This window comes from Ornithorhynchus anatinus, chromosome 1 (genome assembly GCF_004115215.2).
Source record: "Ornithorhynchus anatinus isolate Pmale09 chromosome 1, mOrnAna1.pri.v4, whole genome shotgun sequence".
Lineage (NCBI taxonomy): Eukaryota > Metazoa > Chordata > Mammalia > Monotremata > Ornithorhynchidae > Ornithorhynchus > Ornithorhynchus anatinus.
The window spans coordinates 181,255,300-181,273,260 of record NC_041728.1 but is presented as its reverse complement, the minus strand read 5'-3'; the positions used below and the strand labels follow the sequence as shown (position 1 = coordinate 181,273,260).

At 50.7% G+C, this 17,961-nt stretch overlaps 1 protein-coding gene across 1 annotated transcript; it reads left to right on the top strand.

Moving 5' to 3' along the window:
- Positions 1–6,596: 6,596 nt before the first annotated feature.
- CRYBA2 (crystallin beta A2) lies at positions 6,597–17,410 on the top strand. The gene is made up of 4 exons (XM_029064410.2): positions 6,597–6,762; positions 8,970–9,111; positions 13,070–13,212; positions 17,201–17,410. The coding sequence occupies exons 1-4, from the start codon at positions 6,602–6,604 to the stop codon at positions 17,346–17,348; spliced, it is 594 nt and encodes a 197-aa protein (XP_028920243.1). The 5' UTR covers positions 6,597–6,601; the 3' UTR covers positions 17,349–17,410.
- The last annotated feature ends 551 nt before the right edge of the window (positions 17,411–17,961 follow it).

Here is a 17,961-nt window from a genome sequence, read left to right as displayed (position 1 = left end):
CACAGAGCAGACAAGTGGCTGCGCCGGGATTAGAATTAGGATTTTAGAGAGATCACGCCTCCTGGTTTCAATTTTCTCGATGGAGTGGAAAGATCATTAAGGGCAAGAGGGGAGGTCCGGGGGACAGGTAGTTTGAGGAGAGAGTTGGTCTGAAACAGCCGGTGAGGGGAATGGCAATGTGAGTCAATAACGATGGAGAAGTGAGGTTCGTTCATTCATTTAATCGTATTTACTGAGAGCTTACTGTATGCAGAGCACTGTATGAAGCATTTGGGAGAGTACAATATAACGGTAAACAGACACATTCTCTGCCCACAATGAGGTTGCTGGGCAGAGGAGAGGGCAGCGTTGTAGCGGGTGAGCATGAGGATGAGTCTGAGATGGACAAAGGCAGCCTGGTATCTGGAACTCAAGCACAAGAGCAGAGGGTAAGAAAGAATAATGATAATAATAATAATAATGCTATTTCATTCATTCAATGGTATTTATTGAGCACTTACTATGTGCAGAGCACTGTACTAAGCGCATGGAATGTACAGTTCCAAGAAGAAGAAGAAGAAGCAGCGTGGCTCACTGGAAAGAGCATGGGCTTTGGAGTCAGGGCTCATGAGTTCGAATCCCAGCTCTGCCACTTGTCAGCTGTGTGACTGTGGGCAAGTCACTTAACTTCTCTGGGCCTCAGTTCCCTCATCTGTAAAATGGGGATTAAGACTGTGAGCCCCACGTGGGACAACCTGATTCCCCTATGTCTACCCCAGCGCTTAGAACAGTGCTCGGCACATAGTAAGCGCTTAACAAATACTAACATTATTATTATTATTATTACAATTAGACTGTAATTCGATTAGACTGTCAGCCCGTCAAAAGGCAGGGACTGTCACTATCTGTTACCGATTTGTACATTCCAAGCGCTTAGTACAGTGCTCTGCACATAGTAAGCACTCAATAAATACTACTGAATGAATAAATACTATTGAATGAACAATTCGGCAACAGAGAGAGACAATCCCTGCCCAACAATGGGCTCAGAGTCGAAGTGCTTACTATGTGCCAAGAACTGTTCTAAGCACTGGGGTAGACACAAGGTCATCATGATAGACTCAGTCCCTGTCTCCCAATGGGGCTCACAGTCTTAATCCCCATTTTACATCTGAGGGAACTGAGGCACAGAAAAGTTAAGTGACTCACTCAACATCACACAGCGGACAAGAGGCAGAGCCGGGATTAGAACCCATGTCCTCTGACTCCTAAGCCCGTGCCATTAGGACAATGTCAGTGAAGCCGAGGTTGGATAATATTTTGTAAAATGGGGATTAAGATTGTGAGCCTCACGTGCGACAACCTGATTACCCTGTATCTACCCCAGTGCTTAGAACATTGGTCTGCACATAGTAAGCGCTTAACAAATGCCAACATTATTAAGATTTCCAGGAGAAAGGGGTGGTTGACAGCATCGAAGGCAACCGAGGGATGGAAGACTACTCTTTTGAGACCCCCTTGCCCACCCCAGGCCCACTTTGAAAGGCAAAATGTTCAGAGGGGGGTGGGTTAGAGAGAGACCTCCTAAGGCAGATAGACTGAACCCTTGAACCTTGAATCTTGAACACCGGTGCGCTGAGAGGAGAGACTTCATCCATTCATTTATTCATTCAATCGTATTTACTGAGCGCTTACTGTGTGCAGGGCAATGTATTAAGCCTTTAATAATTATGGTATTTGTTAAGCGTTTACTGTGTGCTGAACTGGGTGAATTGGGTGAATGGGAATGGGATAGGCTGGGGTTCGTGATAATAATAGTTTTGTTAAGCGCTTACTATTTGCCAAGCACTGTTCTACGCACTGCGGTAGATACAAGGTAATCAGGTCGTCCCCGGTGGGGCTCACAGTCTTAATCCCCATTTTCCAGATGAGGTAACCGAGGGACAGAGAGGTGAAGTGACTCGCCCGAAGTCACACAGCTGATAAGTGGGGGAACTGGGATTAGAGCCCACGACCTCTGACTCCCAAGCACCTGCTCTTTCCACCAAGCCACGCTGCTTAACCACTGAGCCACTAAACCGTTGGGTCCAGGGGAAGGGTGGGCAGCTCGGAGACGGGGGGATGTCTCCAGTGACCCCGGGAAGCTGCAGCCCAGCCCCCAACCCTGATCCTCTCCCGGCCACGTCCCCAGCGTCCCGTGGAGGAAGAAAAGAACCGCGGTGTCAGCCCGGCTGGCCTTTGTGTCGGTCCAGCCTGGAGCTCAGCATTTTGCTTTTTGGCCAGGGGCGGGGGGCGGGGGGCGAGGGGTGGAAGGGGAGGGGGTCTGCAGGAGTCAGCACTCAGTCGGGGGGTGGCGAGGGAGATGCCTGGGTATAAAAGCCCAGCAGGCCAGGGCTGTGCTTAGCTCGTAGGCCCCGGCCGGTGCGTCCACTGAAGGTCGTGAGTCCTGGGGGATCCGGGTTAGGGGGAGCTGGAGTTTGGGGGGCCTTTGGGGGACTTGATTAACGTGGGTGGGAGACCTGGGCAGGGCTGAGCTGGGGAGGGAGGGGGCTGGGGGGTGCAAGACTGACTCTGTGGGGGTCTGGGATGAGGCCGGGGGAGGTGCTGAGCTGGGTGAGCTGGGTGAATGGGGCTGAGGTTAATAATAATAATAGTTTTTGTTAAGCACTTACTATGTTCTAAGTGCTGGGGTAGATGCAAGGTCAACAGGTTGTCCCAAGTGGAGCTCACAGTCTTCCTCCCCATTTTCCAGAGGAGGGAACTGAGGCCCAGAGAAGTGAAGTGACTTGGCCAAGGTCACACAGCGGACAAGTGGCGGAGCTGGGATGAGAACCCAAGTCCTCTGACTCCCAGGCCCGTGCTCTACCCACTAGGCCATGTTGCTTCAAGGGGAGGGCCTAGGTTGAGAGTGTAGGTGTGTGGGGGTGGGGGGGGGAGGAATTAGGGCGGGATTGGGCTGGGGGTGGCGGGGAGATCCGGGAGTGGGGTGGGGTTGGGTTTGGGGAGTGTAAGGAGGAACAGAGTTGGGGCGGCAAAGCTTAGTGGCTAGAGCCCGGGCCTAGAAGTCAGAAGGTCCTGGGTTCTAATCCCAGCTCTGCCACATGTCCGCTATGTCACCTTGGGCAAGCCGCTAGAGAAGCAGCGTGCCTTAGTGGAAAGAGCACGGGCTTGGGAGTCAGAGGGCATGAGTTCGAATCCCAGCTCTTCCACTTGTCAGCTCTGTGACTGTGGGCAGGTCACTTCACTTCTCTGGGCCTCAGTTACCTCATCTGTAAAATGGGGATTAAGACTGTGAGCCTCATGTGGGACAACCTGATGACCCTGTATCTCCCCCAGCGCTTAGAACAGTGCTCTGCACATAGTAAGCGCTTAACAAATACCAACATTATTACTTCACTTCTCTGGGCCTCAGTGACCTCATCTGTAAAATGGGGATTGAGACTGTGAGTCCCACGTGGGACCGGGACTGTGTCCAACCTGATTGTGTTGGAGCTACCCCAGCGCTCAGAACACTGTTTGGTACATAGTAAGCGCTAACAAAATCATAATTATTATTATTATTCACTGAGCCTCAGCCACCTCACCTGTAAAATGGGGATGAAGACTGTGAGCCCCACGTGGGACAGGGACTGTGTCCGACCCGATATGCTTCTATCTAGCCCGGTGCTTAGAACAGTGCTTGGGACATAGTAAGCGCTTAACAAGTACCATGAAGATGATGAGGATGATGATGATGAGTAGGGGCTGGGCTGGGCAGAGGAAATAGCAGGACTGGGGCGGGGGCAGGAGTCCTTTTCTCTTGTCCCACTCCCTTCTGCGTCACCCTGACTCGCTCCCTTTCTTCATCCCCCCTCCCAGCCCCACAACACTTCCGTCCACATCCCTCATTTATTAATTTTTATTCATCTCTGTCTCCCCCTTCCTACCCTGTCAGCTCACTGTGAGCGGAGAATGTGTCTGCTTATTGTCGTATTGTCCTCTGCCAAGCGCTTGGAACAGTGCTCTGCACACAGTAATAGTTATGGTATTTGTTAAGCACTTAATAATAATAATATTTATTGAGCGCTTCCTATGTGCACAGCACGGTACTAAACGCTGAGGAGAGTACAATTAATATCAGAAACATTCCCTGCCCATATCGAGCTCACGAGTCTAGAGAGAGACAGACATTAATTAATTAATTCATTCATTCATTCAGTAGTATTTATTGAGCACTTACTATGTGCAGAGCACTGGACTAAGCGCTTGGAATGAACAAGTCGGCAACAGATAGAGACGGTCCCTGCCGTCTGACGGGTTTACGGTCTAATCTGGGGAGACAGGCAGATGAGAACAATGGCAATAAATAGAGTCGAGGGGAAGAACATCTCGTAAAAGCAATGGCAACTAAATAGAATCAAGGCGATGTACATTTCATTAACAAAATAAATAGGGTAATGAAAATATATACAGTTGATGATGATGATATGGTTAATGATGATGATGGTATTGGTTAAGCACTTACTATGTGCCAAGCACTGTTCTAAGCACGGGGGTAGATACAAGGTAATGAAGTTGTCCCATGTGGGGCTCACAGTCTTTATCTCCATTTTACAGGTGAGGTCACGGAGGCACAGAGAAGTGAAGCGACTTGCCCAAAGTCACCCAGCAGAGAAGTGGCGGAGTCGGTTGGAACTCACAACTTCTGGCTCCCAAGCCAGGGCTCTTTCCACTAAGCCACATGGCTTCTAAATAAATAGATAAATAAATTATATATAGAGAGAGAGATTGCTGTGGGGAGGGAATGAGGATGAATGAAGGAGCAAGTAAGTATGAGCGGTGCAGAAGGGAGAGAAGAGTGGAGGAGGGCTCAGTCTGGGAAGGCTTCCTGGAGGAGATGGGCCTTCAATAAAGCTTTGAATCGGGAGAGAATAATTATTTGTTTTGAGGAGGGAGGGTGTTCCAGGACAGAGGTAGGATGTGAGCGAGAGGTCGGCGGCGAGATAAACGAGAAAGAGATAGATGAAATAGAGGAGATTACTATGTGGCCCACTGTGCCACTAGTCTGCTATGTGACCTTGGGCTTCTCTTAACTTCTCTGTGCTTCAGTTACTCCATCTGTAAAATGGGGATTAAGACTGCGAGCCCCATGTGGGACAGCCTGATTATCTTGTATTCATTCATTCAATCGTATTTATTGAGCGCTTGCTGTGGGCGGAGCACTGTACCGAGCGCTTGGAAAGTACAAATTCAGCAACAAATAGAGACAATCCCTGCCCCCAACGGGCTCACAGGCTACAAGGGGGGAGACAAGCATCAGAATAAGTAGACAGGCATCAGTAGCATCAATAAAAATCACTAGAATTATAGATATATACACATCATTAATATATATAAATAGAATTATAAATATGTACGCATATAAGCACAAGTGATTTGGGGCGGGGGCAGGAGGAGGGTAGAGCAGAGGGAGGGAATTGGGGCGATGGGGAGGGGTGGAGAAGCACAGGAAAAGGGGGGGCTTAGTCTGGGAAGGCCTCCTGGAGGAGGTGAGCCTTCAGTAGGGATTTGAAAGGGGCAAGTGTGATTGTCTGGTGGGCTCGAGGAGGGAGGGCATTGCAGTATCTACCCCAGTGCTTGGCACACAGTAAGCGCTTAACAAATGCTATAATAATTATTATTATTATTATTACTAAGCCCTTGGGTGGATACAAGCAAATCGGATTGGATACAGTCCCCTGACCCATCAGGCACTCGCAGTAAGCGCTCAAAAACTACGTATGAAAGGAAGAAAGAAAAATTGAATGCATGAAGGAATCAGCAGGAGCAGCAGCACTGTAGTCTGCCAGTGGCGTAGTTGTTAATAATAATAATAATAATGATGGTATTGGTTAAGCTCTTACTAGGTGCCAAGCACTGTTCTAAGCACTGAGGGGGTTACAAGGTCATCAGGTTGTCCCATGTGGGGCTCACAGTCTTAATCCCATTTTCCAGATGAGGTCACTGAGGCACAAAGAAGTAAAGTGGCTTGCCTAAAGTCACACAGCTGATAAGTGGGGGAGCTGGGACTAGAACCCACGTCCTCTGAGTCCCAAGCCCGGGCTCTTGCCACTAAGCCATGCTGTTAGAGGATAGTCCTAGGAGTCAGAAGGTTGTGGGTTCTAATCCCACCTCCACTTGTCTGCTGTGTGACCTCAGGCAAATCACTTCACTTCTCTGGGCCTCAGTGACCTCATCTGGAAAAGGGGGGTTGAGACGATGAGCCCCATGTGGGACAGGGACAGAGTCCAACGCGATTTACTTGTATCCACCCCAGTGCAGAGTACAGTGTCTGGCACATCGAAATACCATAATTATTACAAGAAGCAGCGTGGCTCAGTGGAAAGAGCCCGGGCTTGGTAGTCAGAGGTCATGGGTTCTAATCCCCGCTTCTCCACTTGTTTGCTTTGTGACCTTGGGCAAGCCGCTTTGCTTCTCTGGGCCTCAGTGACCTCACTTGTAAAATGGGGATGAAGACTGTGAGCCCCACGTGGGACAACCTGATCACCTCGTATCTACCTCAGCGCTTAGAACAGTGCTTGGCACATAGTGAGCGCTTAAGAAATGCCACCATTCTTCGCAGGAGCAGGAGCATATCAGCAGGATGAGCAGCTTGTCCCCGCAGGACTCGGGGCGGGCCCGCCTGACCCTCTGGGAAGAAGAGGGCTTCCAGGGTCGCCGCTGCGAGCTGATCGGAGACTGTCCCAGCATCCGGGACCGCAGCGGTTTTCGCAGGGTCCGCTCCGTCAAGGTGGAGAGCGGCGCGTGAGTGACACTTTTTTTTGTTAATAATAATAACAATAATAGTGCTGATGGTGTCTGTTAAACGCTTTTCATTCCGCGAGGTTTAGTGGAAAGAGACTAGGCTTGAGAGTCAGAGGATGTGGGTTCTAGTCCCGGCTCCGCCACTTCTCTGCTGGGTGACCTTGGGAAAATCATTTCACTTCTCTGTGCCTCAGTGACCTCATCTGTAAAAGGGGAATGAAGACTGTGAGCCCCACGTGGGACGACCTGATGACCTTGTATCTACCCCCAGCTTTAGAAAGGTTCTTGGGACGTAGTAAGCGCTTAACAAATACCATTATTATTATTTAATGAACGCTTTCTTTGTGCAGAGCACCCGACTAAGCGCTTGGGAAGGAACAATACTACAATAAAGAGTGACAGTATCTGCCCACAATGAGCTCAGAGTCCAGAGTTGGGGGTGGGGGACGGATATCAACACAAATAAATAGACGATAGATCTGGACATAAATGGTGTGGGGCTGGGAGGGGGGGATGAAGAAAGGGAGCGAGTCAGGGTGACGCAGAAGGGAGTGGGAGAAGAGGAAATGGGGCGCTTAGTCAAGGAAGGCCTCTTGGAGGAGGAGCAGCGTGGCTCGGTGGAAGGAGCACGGGCTTGGGAGTCAGAGGTCATGAGTTCGAATCCCGGCTCTGCCACTCGTCAGCTGGGTGACTGTGGGCGAGTCACTTCACTTCTCTGTGCCTCAGTGACCTCATCTGTAAAATGGGGATTAACTGTGAGCCTCACGTGGGACAACCTGATGACCCTGTATCTACCTCAGCGCTTCGAACAGTGCTCGGCACATAGGAAGCGCTTAACAAATACCAACATTATTAATAAGGCTGTGAAGTGGGGGAGAGTCATTGTCTGTGGGATTTGAGGAGGGAGGGCGTTTCAGGCCAGAGGCAGGACGGGGGCCGGGGGTCGGTGGCCGGACGGGTGAGCCGGAGGCCCGGGGAGGAGGCGAGCGGCGGCAGAGGAGCGGAGCGTGCGGGCTGCGATGGAGAAGGAGGGAAGGGAGGGAGAGGGAGCAGGGGGCCGGGGGGTGGTGGGCTTGGAAGCCAAGAGTGAGAAGTTTCCATTCATTCAATCGTATTTACTGAGCACTTACTGTGTGCGGAGCACTGTAATAAGCTCTCAGGAGAGGACGATACAATAGAGGAGCAGCCTGGCTTCGTGGAAAGAGCCCGGGTTTGGGAGTCAGAGGGTGTCGATTCTAATCCCGGCTCCCCCACTTGTCTGCTGTGTGACCTTGGGCGAGCCACCTCACTTCTCCGAGACTCAGTGACCTCATCTGTAAAATGGTGATTAAGACTGTGAGGCCCACGTGGGACAACCTGATAATGTTGGTATTTGTTAAGCGCTTACTACGTGCAGAGCACTGTTCTAAGCGCTGGGGTAGACACAGGGGAATCAGGTTGTCCCACGTGGGGCTCACAGTCTTCATCCCCATTTTACAGATGAGGTCACTGAGGCACCGAGAAGTGAAGTGACTTGCCCACAGGCACACAGCTGACAAGTTAATAATAATGATGATGGTATTTGTTAAGCGCTTATTATGTGCCAACCGCTGTTCTAAGCCCTGGGGTAGATACAAAGTAATCAGGTTGTCTCACATGGGGCTCACAATCTTCATCCCCATTTCCAGATGAGGGAACCGAGGCCCAGAGAAATTAAGCGGCTTGCCCAAGGTCACACAGCAGACAAGTTTAGGAACCGGGACTAGCTCTTGTTCATTCGCTCACTCGAATTTGGAGAATCGTATTGGAGAAGCAGTGTGGCTCAGTGGCAAGAGCCCGGGCTTGGGAGCCAGAGGTCATGGGTTCGAATCCCGGCTCTGCCACCTGTCAGCTGTGTGACTGTGGGCAAGTTACTTAACTTCGTTGTGCCTCAGTGGTCTCATCTGTAAAATGGGGATGAAGACGGTGAGCCTCATGTGGGACACCCTGCATCTACCCCAGCGCTGAGAACAGCGCTCTGCCCATAGTAAGCGCTTAACGAATACCAACATTATTATTTATTGAGCGCTTACTGTGGGCAGAGCACTGTACTGAGCGTTTGGAAAGTACAGTCCGGCGACGGATTGATGCGTGTCTTCCCGACGACAGATGTTCTCCATCCTTCTACTTGAGGGGGGGTGGGCGGGGGTCTCCTCCCCCGACCCCTCCCCTGCTCCATCTCTCCCCAGCTGGGTGGGCTTCGAGCACCCGGATTTCCAGGGCCAACAGTTTATCCTGGAGAGGGGCGACTACCCGTGCTGGTTGGCCTGGAGCGGCAGTAGCGGCTACCACACTGACCAGCTGCTCTCCTTCCGGCTCCTACAATGTGCGGTGAGCTCTGCCCCCCCGAACCCCAAAACCCCCCAGGACCCTCCCCCTCTCCCTCTCCTGCCATCCGCTTCCCCGTGCTCATCTCCTGCTGGGCCCTCCTCGCCCCCGACCCCTTCCCCACCCCGGGTCCCCTCGATACCCGTCCCAATCCCGGCTCTGCCACTCGTCGGCTGTGTGACCTTGGAGAAGTCACTTCACTTCTCTGCAGCGTGGCTCAGTGGAAGGAGCCCGGGCTTGGGAGTCAGAGGTCATGGGTTCTAATCCCGGCTCTGCCACTTGTCAACTGGGGGACTCTGGGCGAGTCGCTTCACTTCTCTGGGCCTCAGTTCCCTCATCTGTAAAATGGGGATGGAGACTGTGAGCCCCATGTAGGACAACCGGATGACCTTGTATCTACCCCAGCGCTTAGAACAGTGCATGGTACAGCGTAGCTCAGTGGAAAGAGGTCATGGGTTCGAATACCGGCTCTGCCACTTGTCAGCTGGGCGACTGTGGGCGAGTCGCTTCACTTCTCTGTGCCTCAGTTACCTCATCTGTAAAATGGGGATGGAGACTGTGAGCCTCACGTGGGACCACCTGATGACCCTGTATCTACCCCAGCGCTTAGAACGGTGCTCTGAACATAGTAAGTGCTTAACAAATACCAACATTATTATTATAGTAAGCACTTAACAAATACCATAATGATAACAATAACCATGGTACTTGTTAAGCGTTTACTATGTGCCAAAAACTGTTTTAAGCACTGGGAGTAGATACAAATTAATTAGATTGGACAGGGTCCTTGTCCCACATTGGGCTCACACTCTTAATTCCTATTTTTTACAGTTGAGGTAACTGAGGCACAGAGAATAATACTGATAGTATTTCTTAAACGCTTACTATGTGCCAAGCATTGTTGTAAGCGCTGGGGTAGATACAAGGTAATCAGGTTGTCCCAGGTGGGGCTCACAGTGTCAATCCCCATTTTACAGGTGAGGTCACTGAGACGCAGAGAAGTGAAGCGACTTGCCCAAAGTCCCACAGTTGACAAGTGGTGGAGTCGGGATTAGAACCCACGACCTCTTTCTCCCAAGCCCAAGCTCTTTCCACTTAATCACGCTACTTCTCAAGTGAAGTGACTTACCCAAGCTCACACTGCAGACATATGGCAGAGCCGGGATTAGAATCCATGACCTTGTGACTCCCAGGCCCGGGCTCTAACCTGTACATCATGCTGCTTCCCTATTATTATTATTATTATTATTATTTGGCTCAACTGGAACTGCAAGAGTTCCTTCGGGGACGATCACGTGAGGGGATCGTTTCGCCCTTTTAAAAAATGGTATTTATTGAGCGCTTACTAGAGTTCAAGCACTGCTCTAAGCGCTGGGCTAGATACAAGTGAATCGGGTCGGTTACCGTCTCTGTCCCACGTGGGGCTCACAGTCTAAATAGGAGGATGGAGAGGTATCGAACCCCGTTTTTTTACAGTTGAGAAAACTGAGGCCCAGAGAAGTTGTGACTGACTCCCAGGCTTGAGAGTCAGAGGAGGAGGATTCTAATCCGGCTCCTCCACTTTTCTGCTGTGTGACCTCGGACGAGTCAATCCACTTACCCGTGCCTCAGTTTCCCCGACTGTAACATGGAGATTAAATACCCGTTCTCCCTCCTACTCAGACGGCGAGTCCCATGTGGAACAGGGTCTGTGTCCGACCTAATTAACTTGTACCTACCCTAGTGCTTAGAACAGTGTTTGACACATAGTAAGCGTTTTAAAAAAAATGTTGGTATTTGTTAAGCGCTTACTATGTGCAGAGCACTGTTCTAAGCGCTGGGGTAGATACAGAGTAATCAGGTGGTCCCGCGGGAGGCTCACAGTTAATCCCCATTTTACAGATGCGGGAACTGAGGCACAGAGAAGTTGTGACTTGCCCACAGTCACACAGTTGAGTTTAACAAATCCATCATAATGATTACTATTATTATTACGGATAGGGATCATGGCAAATATCGAGGACATGTTTAGAATCAGTTTAGGACTCAGATGTCAAATTCAGATAGTCAATCGTATTTATTGAGCGCTTACTGTGTGGAGAACACTGTACTAAGCGCTTGGGAGAAGACAATAGAACAATATGACAGACATATTCCCTGCCCACAGTGGGTTTTCAGTCTATTCATTCAATCATAGTTATTGAGCGCTTATTGTGTGCAGAACACTGTACTAGGCGCTTGGGAGAGGACAATAGAACAATAAACAGACACCCTGCCCGCAGTGAGCTGACAGTCTAGAGGATCACCACATTAATTCGCTTTGACTCAGTGGAAAGAGCCCGGGTTTGGAAGTCAGAGGTCAGGGGTTCGAATCCCAGCTCTGTCACTTGTCAGCTGTGTGACTGTGGGCAAGTCACTTAACTTCTCTGAGCCTCAGTTCCCTCATCTGTAAAATGGGGGTTAAAACTGTGAGCCCTACGTGGGACAATCTGATCACCCTGTATCTACCCCAGCGCTTAGAACAGTGCTCTGCACATAGTAAGCGCTTAACAAATACCAACATTATTATTTTTATTGAACGCGGTTAAGACAGCACGGGGTGGGGGAGAACCCTTGGGCAGGTGGTCAGACTGGCTCTTCCTACGGGCCTCCATTCACTACAGAACCACCATGGCCTAGTGGCTAGAGTCCGGGCCCGCAAGTCAGAGGTCGTGGGTTCTAATCCCGACGCCTCCCCTTATCTGTTCTGTGACCTTGGGCTAGTCACTTGACTTCTCTGGGCCTCAGTTCCCTCATCTGGAAAATGAGGATTGAGGGTGAGAGCCCCCCGTGAGAGCTCGCTGTGGACAGGGAATGTCATCGATTATTGTTGCATTGTCCTCTCCCAAGTGTTTGGCGCAGCGCTCTGCACACAGTTAGCGCTTAATAAATGCGACTGAATGAATGACAGGGACTGGGTCCGGCCCGATTTGCTTGGATCCACCCCAGCGCTCAGTACAGTGCCTGGCACATAGTAAGCGTTTAACAAATACCGAGAAGCAGCGGAGCTTAGTGGAAGAGCCCAGGCTTGGGAGTCAGAAGTTGTGGGTTCTAATCCCGGCTCTCCCACTTGTCAGCTTTGGGCAAGCCACTTCACTTCTCTGTGCCTCATCTGTAAAATGGGGATTAAGACTTTGAGCCCCACGTGAGCTTATGTGCTCATTTGTTTATATTTTTATTACCCTATTTATCTTGTTAATGAGATGTACATCCCCTTGACTCTATTTATTGCTATTGTTTTTGTCTGTCCGTCTCCCCCTATTAAACTGTGAGCCCATCAATGGGCAGGGATGGTCTCTATCTGCTGCCGAATTGTACATTCCAAGCGCTTGGTACATAGTAAGTGCACATAGTAAGTGCTCAATAAATGCTACTGAATGGATGAATGAATGAACAACCTGATTACTCTGTACCTATCTCAGCGCTTAAAACAGTGGTTGGCCCAAAGTAAGCGCCTGACAAATATCATTATTACGAGAAGCAGCGTGGCTCAGTGGAAAGAGCCCTGGCTTGGGAGTCAGAGGTCATGGGTTCTAATGCCGGCTCGGCCGATTGTCAGCTGGGTGACCTTGGGCAAGTCTCTTAACTTCTCTGTGCCTCAGTTACCTCATCTGTAAATGGGAATGAAGACTGTGAGCCCTACGTGGGGCAACCTGATGACCGTGCACTGAATAATAATGTTGGTATTTGTTAAGCGCTTACTATGTGCCGAGCACTGTTCTAAGCGCTGGGGTAGATACAAGGTAATCAGGTTGTCCCACGTGAGGCTCACAGTGATTACCCCTGATTAGCTTGTATCTACCCCAGGGCAGTGCTTGGCACATAGTAAGCGCTTCACAAATACGATGATGACGATGATTGTTACTGCAAGCAGGAAGGATTGTCCAGAAGGCCGGGGGAGAGGTTCCTCCGGTAGCCCCCTCACCCTTTTCGCCCTCCGCAGAACCACAGCGACAGCCGCGTGACATTGTTTGAGGGGGAGAACTTCCAGGGTGGCAAGTTCGAGGTGAACGATGACTACCCATCTCTGCCCGCCATGGGCTGGACCAGCAGCGTCGTAGGCTCCCTCATGGTCGGCTCCGGAGCGTGAGTCCCGAGGGGGGCCTGGGGCTGGGGGGCGGGGGGCTTTGGGGGCAAAGAGATGGGGGCTAGGGGTGGGGACAAGGGCCTGGGACGGATAAGGAGCTGGAGGGGTCATTCATTCAGAATAACTTCACCATTAAATCCATATTTTTCAAATTCATATCATTTCATAATAACCACGTTGTCCGTTAAGCGCTTACTATGTGCCCAGGACTGTTCTAAGCACTGGGGGAGATACAAGGTCATCGGTTGTCCCGCGGGGGCTCACGGTCTTCGTCCCCATCATTCATACTAACCTCATAATTAAATTCGTATTTTTTCAAATTCACGTCATTTCATAATAATGACGGTATCTGTTACGCGCTTACTATGTGCCGAGGACTGTTCTAAGCGCTGGGGGAGATCCAAGGTCATCAGGTTGTCCCGCGTGGGGCTCACAGTCTTCATCCCCATTCATTCATAATAACCTCGTAATTAAATTCGTATTTTTTCAAATTCATATCATTTCATAATAATGATGGTGCTTGTTAAGGGCTTACTGTGGGCCGCGCACTGTTCTAAGCGCTGGGGGAGATACAAGATCCGCAGGTTGTCCCGCGTGGGGCTCACAGTCTTCATCCCCATTTTCCAGATGAGGGAACTGAGGCACAGAAAAGCACACTGAGAAGCAGCATGGCGTAGTGGATAGAGCAAGGACCTGGGAGTCAGAAGGTCATGGGTTCTAATCCAGTTCCACCACTTGTCTGCTCTGTGACCTTGGGCGAGTCACTTTACTTCTCTGTGCCTCAATTACCTCATCTGTAAAATGGAGATTGAGACTATAAACCCCACATGGGACAGGGACTGTGTCCAACTCGATTTGCTTGTAACCACCCCCTCGCTTAGGTCAGTACCTGGCACATAGTAAGGTCTTAACAAATACCATTATTATTATTATCAAGTGGCTTGCCCAAGGTCACACAGCAGACAAGTGGCAGAGACGGGATTAGAACCCACGTCCTCTGACTCCCAGGCCCGGGTTCTTTCCACTAAACCGTGCTGCTTCTATAATAATTGTGGTATTTGTTAATTGCTTTTCTGTATGCCAGGGACTGTACTAAACGCTGAGGTGGATACAAGCGAATCATGTTGGACACAGTCCCTGTCCCACAAGGGGCTCACAGTCGCAATCCCCATTTTACAGATGAGGGAGGGAATTGACTCCCAGAGAAGTGAAGTGACTCACCCAAGGTTACCCGGCAGTCAACTAGCGGAGTCTGGATTAGAACCCATGACCTTCTGACTCCCAGGAGCACTTGCTGTGTGCAGAGCACTGTACTAAAGAGCACTGTACTAAGTGCTTGGGAAAGTAGAGTATAACAATAAACAGACATTCCCTGCCCACAGTGAGCTTATTGTCTAGAAGGGGAGACAAACATGAATAGAAATAGAGAGGGGAGATGGGGGGCGGGGGGCTTCGGGGGCATAGAGATGGGGGCTTGGGGGTGGGGTAGGAGACAAGGGCCTGGGATAGAGAGATAAGGAGCTGGAGGGGTCGGGGGACTCAATTCTGGGAGAGGGGAGATGGGGGGCTCATGGGCAAAGAGTTAGGGTGAAAAGCAGTGTGGCCTAATGAATTGAGCATGGGCCTGAAAGTCAGAGAATGTGGATTCTAATCCTGGCTCTGCCACTTTGCTGTGTAACCTTGGGCAAGTTACTTTGCTTCTCTGTGCCTCAGTTACCTCAATTGTCAAATGGGGATGAGGACTGTGAGCCCTATGTGGGACAGGGACTGTAATCAACCCGATTCTCTTGTGTCCACCCCAGCGCTTAGAATAGTGCCTGGCACATAGTAAGAACTTAACATATAACCCAATTAATATTATTATTAGATGGGGTTGGGGGCGGGGGGGATAGGGAACAAGGACCTGGGATAGAGAGATAAGGAGCTGGGGTGGGGGGGTTGGGGGTCTTGGATACAAGGCTGGGAGAGGGGAGATGGGGGGCTGAGGATGGGATGGTCCCTGATTTACTCCCTTCATTCATCACCTCCCCCAGCCCCACAGCACTTATGTCCATATCTGTCATTTATTTATTTCTCTTAATGTATGTATCCCCCTCTAATAATAATAATAATAATTGTGATATTTGTTAAGCGCTATGTGCCAGACTATGTACTAAGCTCTGGGGTGGATACAAAAAATCGGGTTGGACACAGTCCCTGTCCCCCTGGGGCTCACGCTCTCAAACCCCATTTTACCTCACTGAGGCATAGAGAAGTGAGGTGACTTGCCCAAGGTCACACAGCAGACAAAGTAGAGGAGCCGGGATGAGAACCCATGACCTTCTGACTCCCAGGCCCGGGTTTTAACCCAGGCAGAGAGCGTGTCTGTTTGTTGTTCTACTGTCCTCCCCCAAGCGCTTAGTACAGAAGCAGCGTGGCTTAATGGATAGAGCTCGGGCCTGGAGTCAGAAGGTCATGGGTTCCAATCCCAGCTCTGCACTTGTCTGCTGTGTGACGTTGGACAAGTCACTTCACTTCTCTGGGCCTCAGTTCCCTCATCTGAAATATGGGAATGAAGACCTATGTGGGACCGGAAGACGTCCAACCTGACTACTTTGCAACTACCTCAGCGCTTAGAACAGGGCTCGGTACTTAGTAACCGCTTAACAAGCACCATTATTATTATTTTTTTTAGTAGTAAGCGCTCAGTAAATACAACCGAATGAATGGCATGATTTGCTTGTATCTATCCCAGCGCTTGCTACAGTGCCTGGCACATAGTAAACGCTTAACAAATGCTATCGATATTATTATTATTAACTTGGGGACGGGGGACTGCGAAACAGAGAGAAGGGATCTGGGAGCCAGAGAAAGCAGGGGTTCAAGGGTGAATGTCGGGGCGCGCGTAAGGTTTGGGGGGGGTCCCTGAGAGACTGTTGAGAGAAGCAGCATGGTGTAGTGGGTAGAGACCGGGCCTGGGATTCAGAAGGTCATGGGTTCTAATCCCCACTCCACCCCTTGTCTGTTGTGTGACCTTGGACAAGTCACCTTCATTTCTCCGGGCCTCAGTTCCCTCATCTGCAAAATAGGGATGGAGACTGTGAAACCCACGTGGGACAGGGACTGTGTCCAATACGATTTGCTTGTATTCATTCATTCAGTCATATTTATTGAGCGCTTACTATGCGCAGAGCCCTCTACTAAGCTCTTGCATTCATTCAATCGTATTTATTGAGCGCTTACTGTGTGCAGAGCACTGTACTAAGCGCTTGGCACTGTACTAAGGGCAAGTCGCTTCACTTCTCTGGGCCTCAGCTACCTCATCTGTAAAATGGGGTTGAAAAAAAAAGTTGGTATTTGTTAAGCGCTTACTATGTGCAGAGCACTGTTCTCAGCGCTGGGGTAGACCCAGGGGAATCAGGTTGTCCCACGTGGGGCTCACAGTCTTCACCCCCATTTGACAGATGAGGGAACTGAGGCCCAGAGAAGTGAAGTGACTTGCCCCCAGTCCCACAGCCGACGAGTGGCAGGGCCGGGATTCGAACCCATGACCTCTGACTCCAAAGCCCGGGCTCTTGCCACTGAGGCATGCTGGAATAATAATAATAATAATGTTGGTATTTGTTAAGCGCTTACTATGTGCCGAGCACTGTTCTAAGCGCTGGGGTAGACCCAGGGGAATCAGGTTGTCCCACGTGGGGCTCACAGTCTTCACCCCCATTTGACAGATGAGGGAACTGAGGCCCAGAGAAGTGAAGTGACTTGCCCCCAGTCCCACAGCCGACGAGTGGCAGGGCCGGGATTCGAACCCATGACCTCTGACTCCAAAGCCCGGGCTCTTGCCACTGAGGCACGCTGGAAGACAGTGAGCCCCACGTGGGACAACCTGATGACCTTGTATCTACCCCAGCGCTTAGTATAGTGTCTGGTACATAATAAGCGCTTAACACGGCCCATAACTATTCTTATTATTACTTTTCCCTCTCCCCCGCCCCCCGGGGGGTCCAGGTGGGTGGCCTACCAATACCCCGGCTACCGAGGCTTCCAGTACGTCCTGGAGAGGGATCGCCATGGAGGAGAATTCCGCAAATACAGCGAATTGGGGACTCAAGCCGCCACGGGCCAGATCCAATCCATCCGCAGGATCCAGCAGTAAGGCCTCACCCTCGGGGGGCCCGACCCCGACCCCAGACCACCCCTCCTCCATCCCAAAATAAATACTCGACAACCCACCCCGCCCCCGGCTCCCTCCTCTCTTTAACCCGGCGCCAACGGGACAGCGTGGGGACCGGGATGATGATATATAATGTTGGTATTTGTTAAGCGCTTACTTTGTGCAGAGCACTGTTCTAAGCGCTGGGGTAGGCACAGGGGAATCCCACGTGGGGTTCACAGTCTTCATCCCCATTTTACAGATGAGGTAACTGAGGCACAGAGAAGTCACCCAGCTGACAAGTGGCAGAGCGGGAATTCGAACCCATAACCTCTGACTCCAAAGCCCGTGCTCTTTCCACTGAGCCCCGCTGCTTATTTGTTAAGCGCTTGCTCTGTGCCGAGCGCTGTTCTAAACGCTGGGGCAGATACAGGATCATCAGGTTGTCCCACGTGGGGCTCACCGTCTTCATCCCCCTTTTACAGAGGACGTAGCTGAGGCACGGGGAAGTGAAACGACTTGCCCACGGTCACGCAGCAGACAAGTGGCAGAGCCAGGATTAGAACCCACGACCTCTGACTCCCAAGCCCGGGGTCTTCCCACTAAGCCACGATGC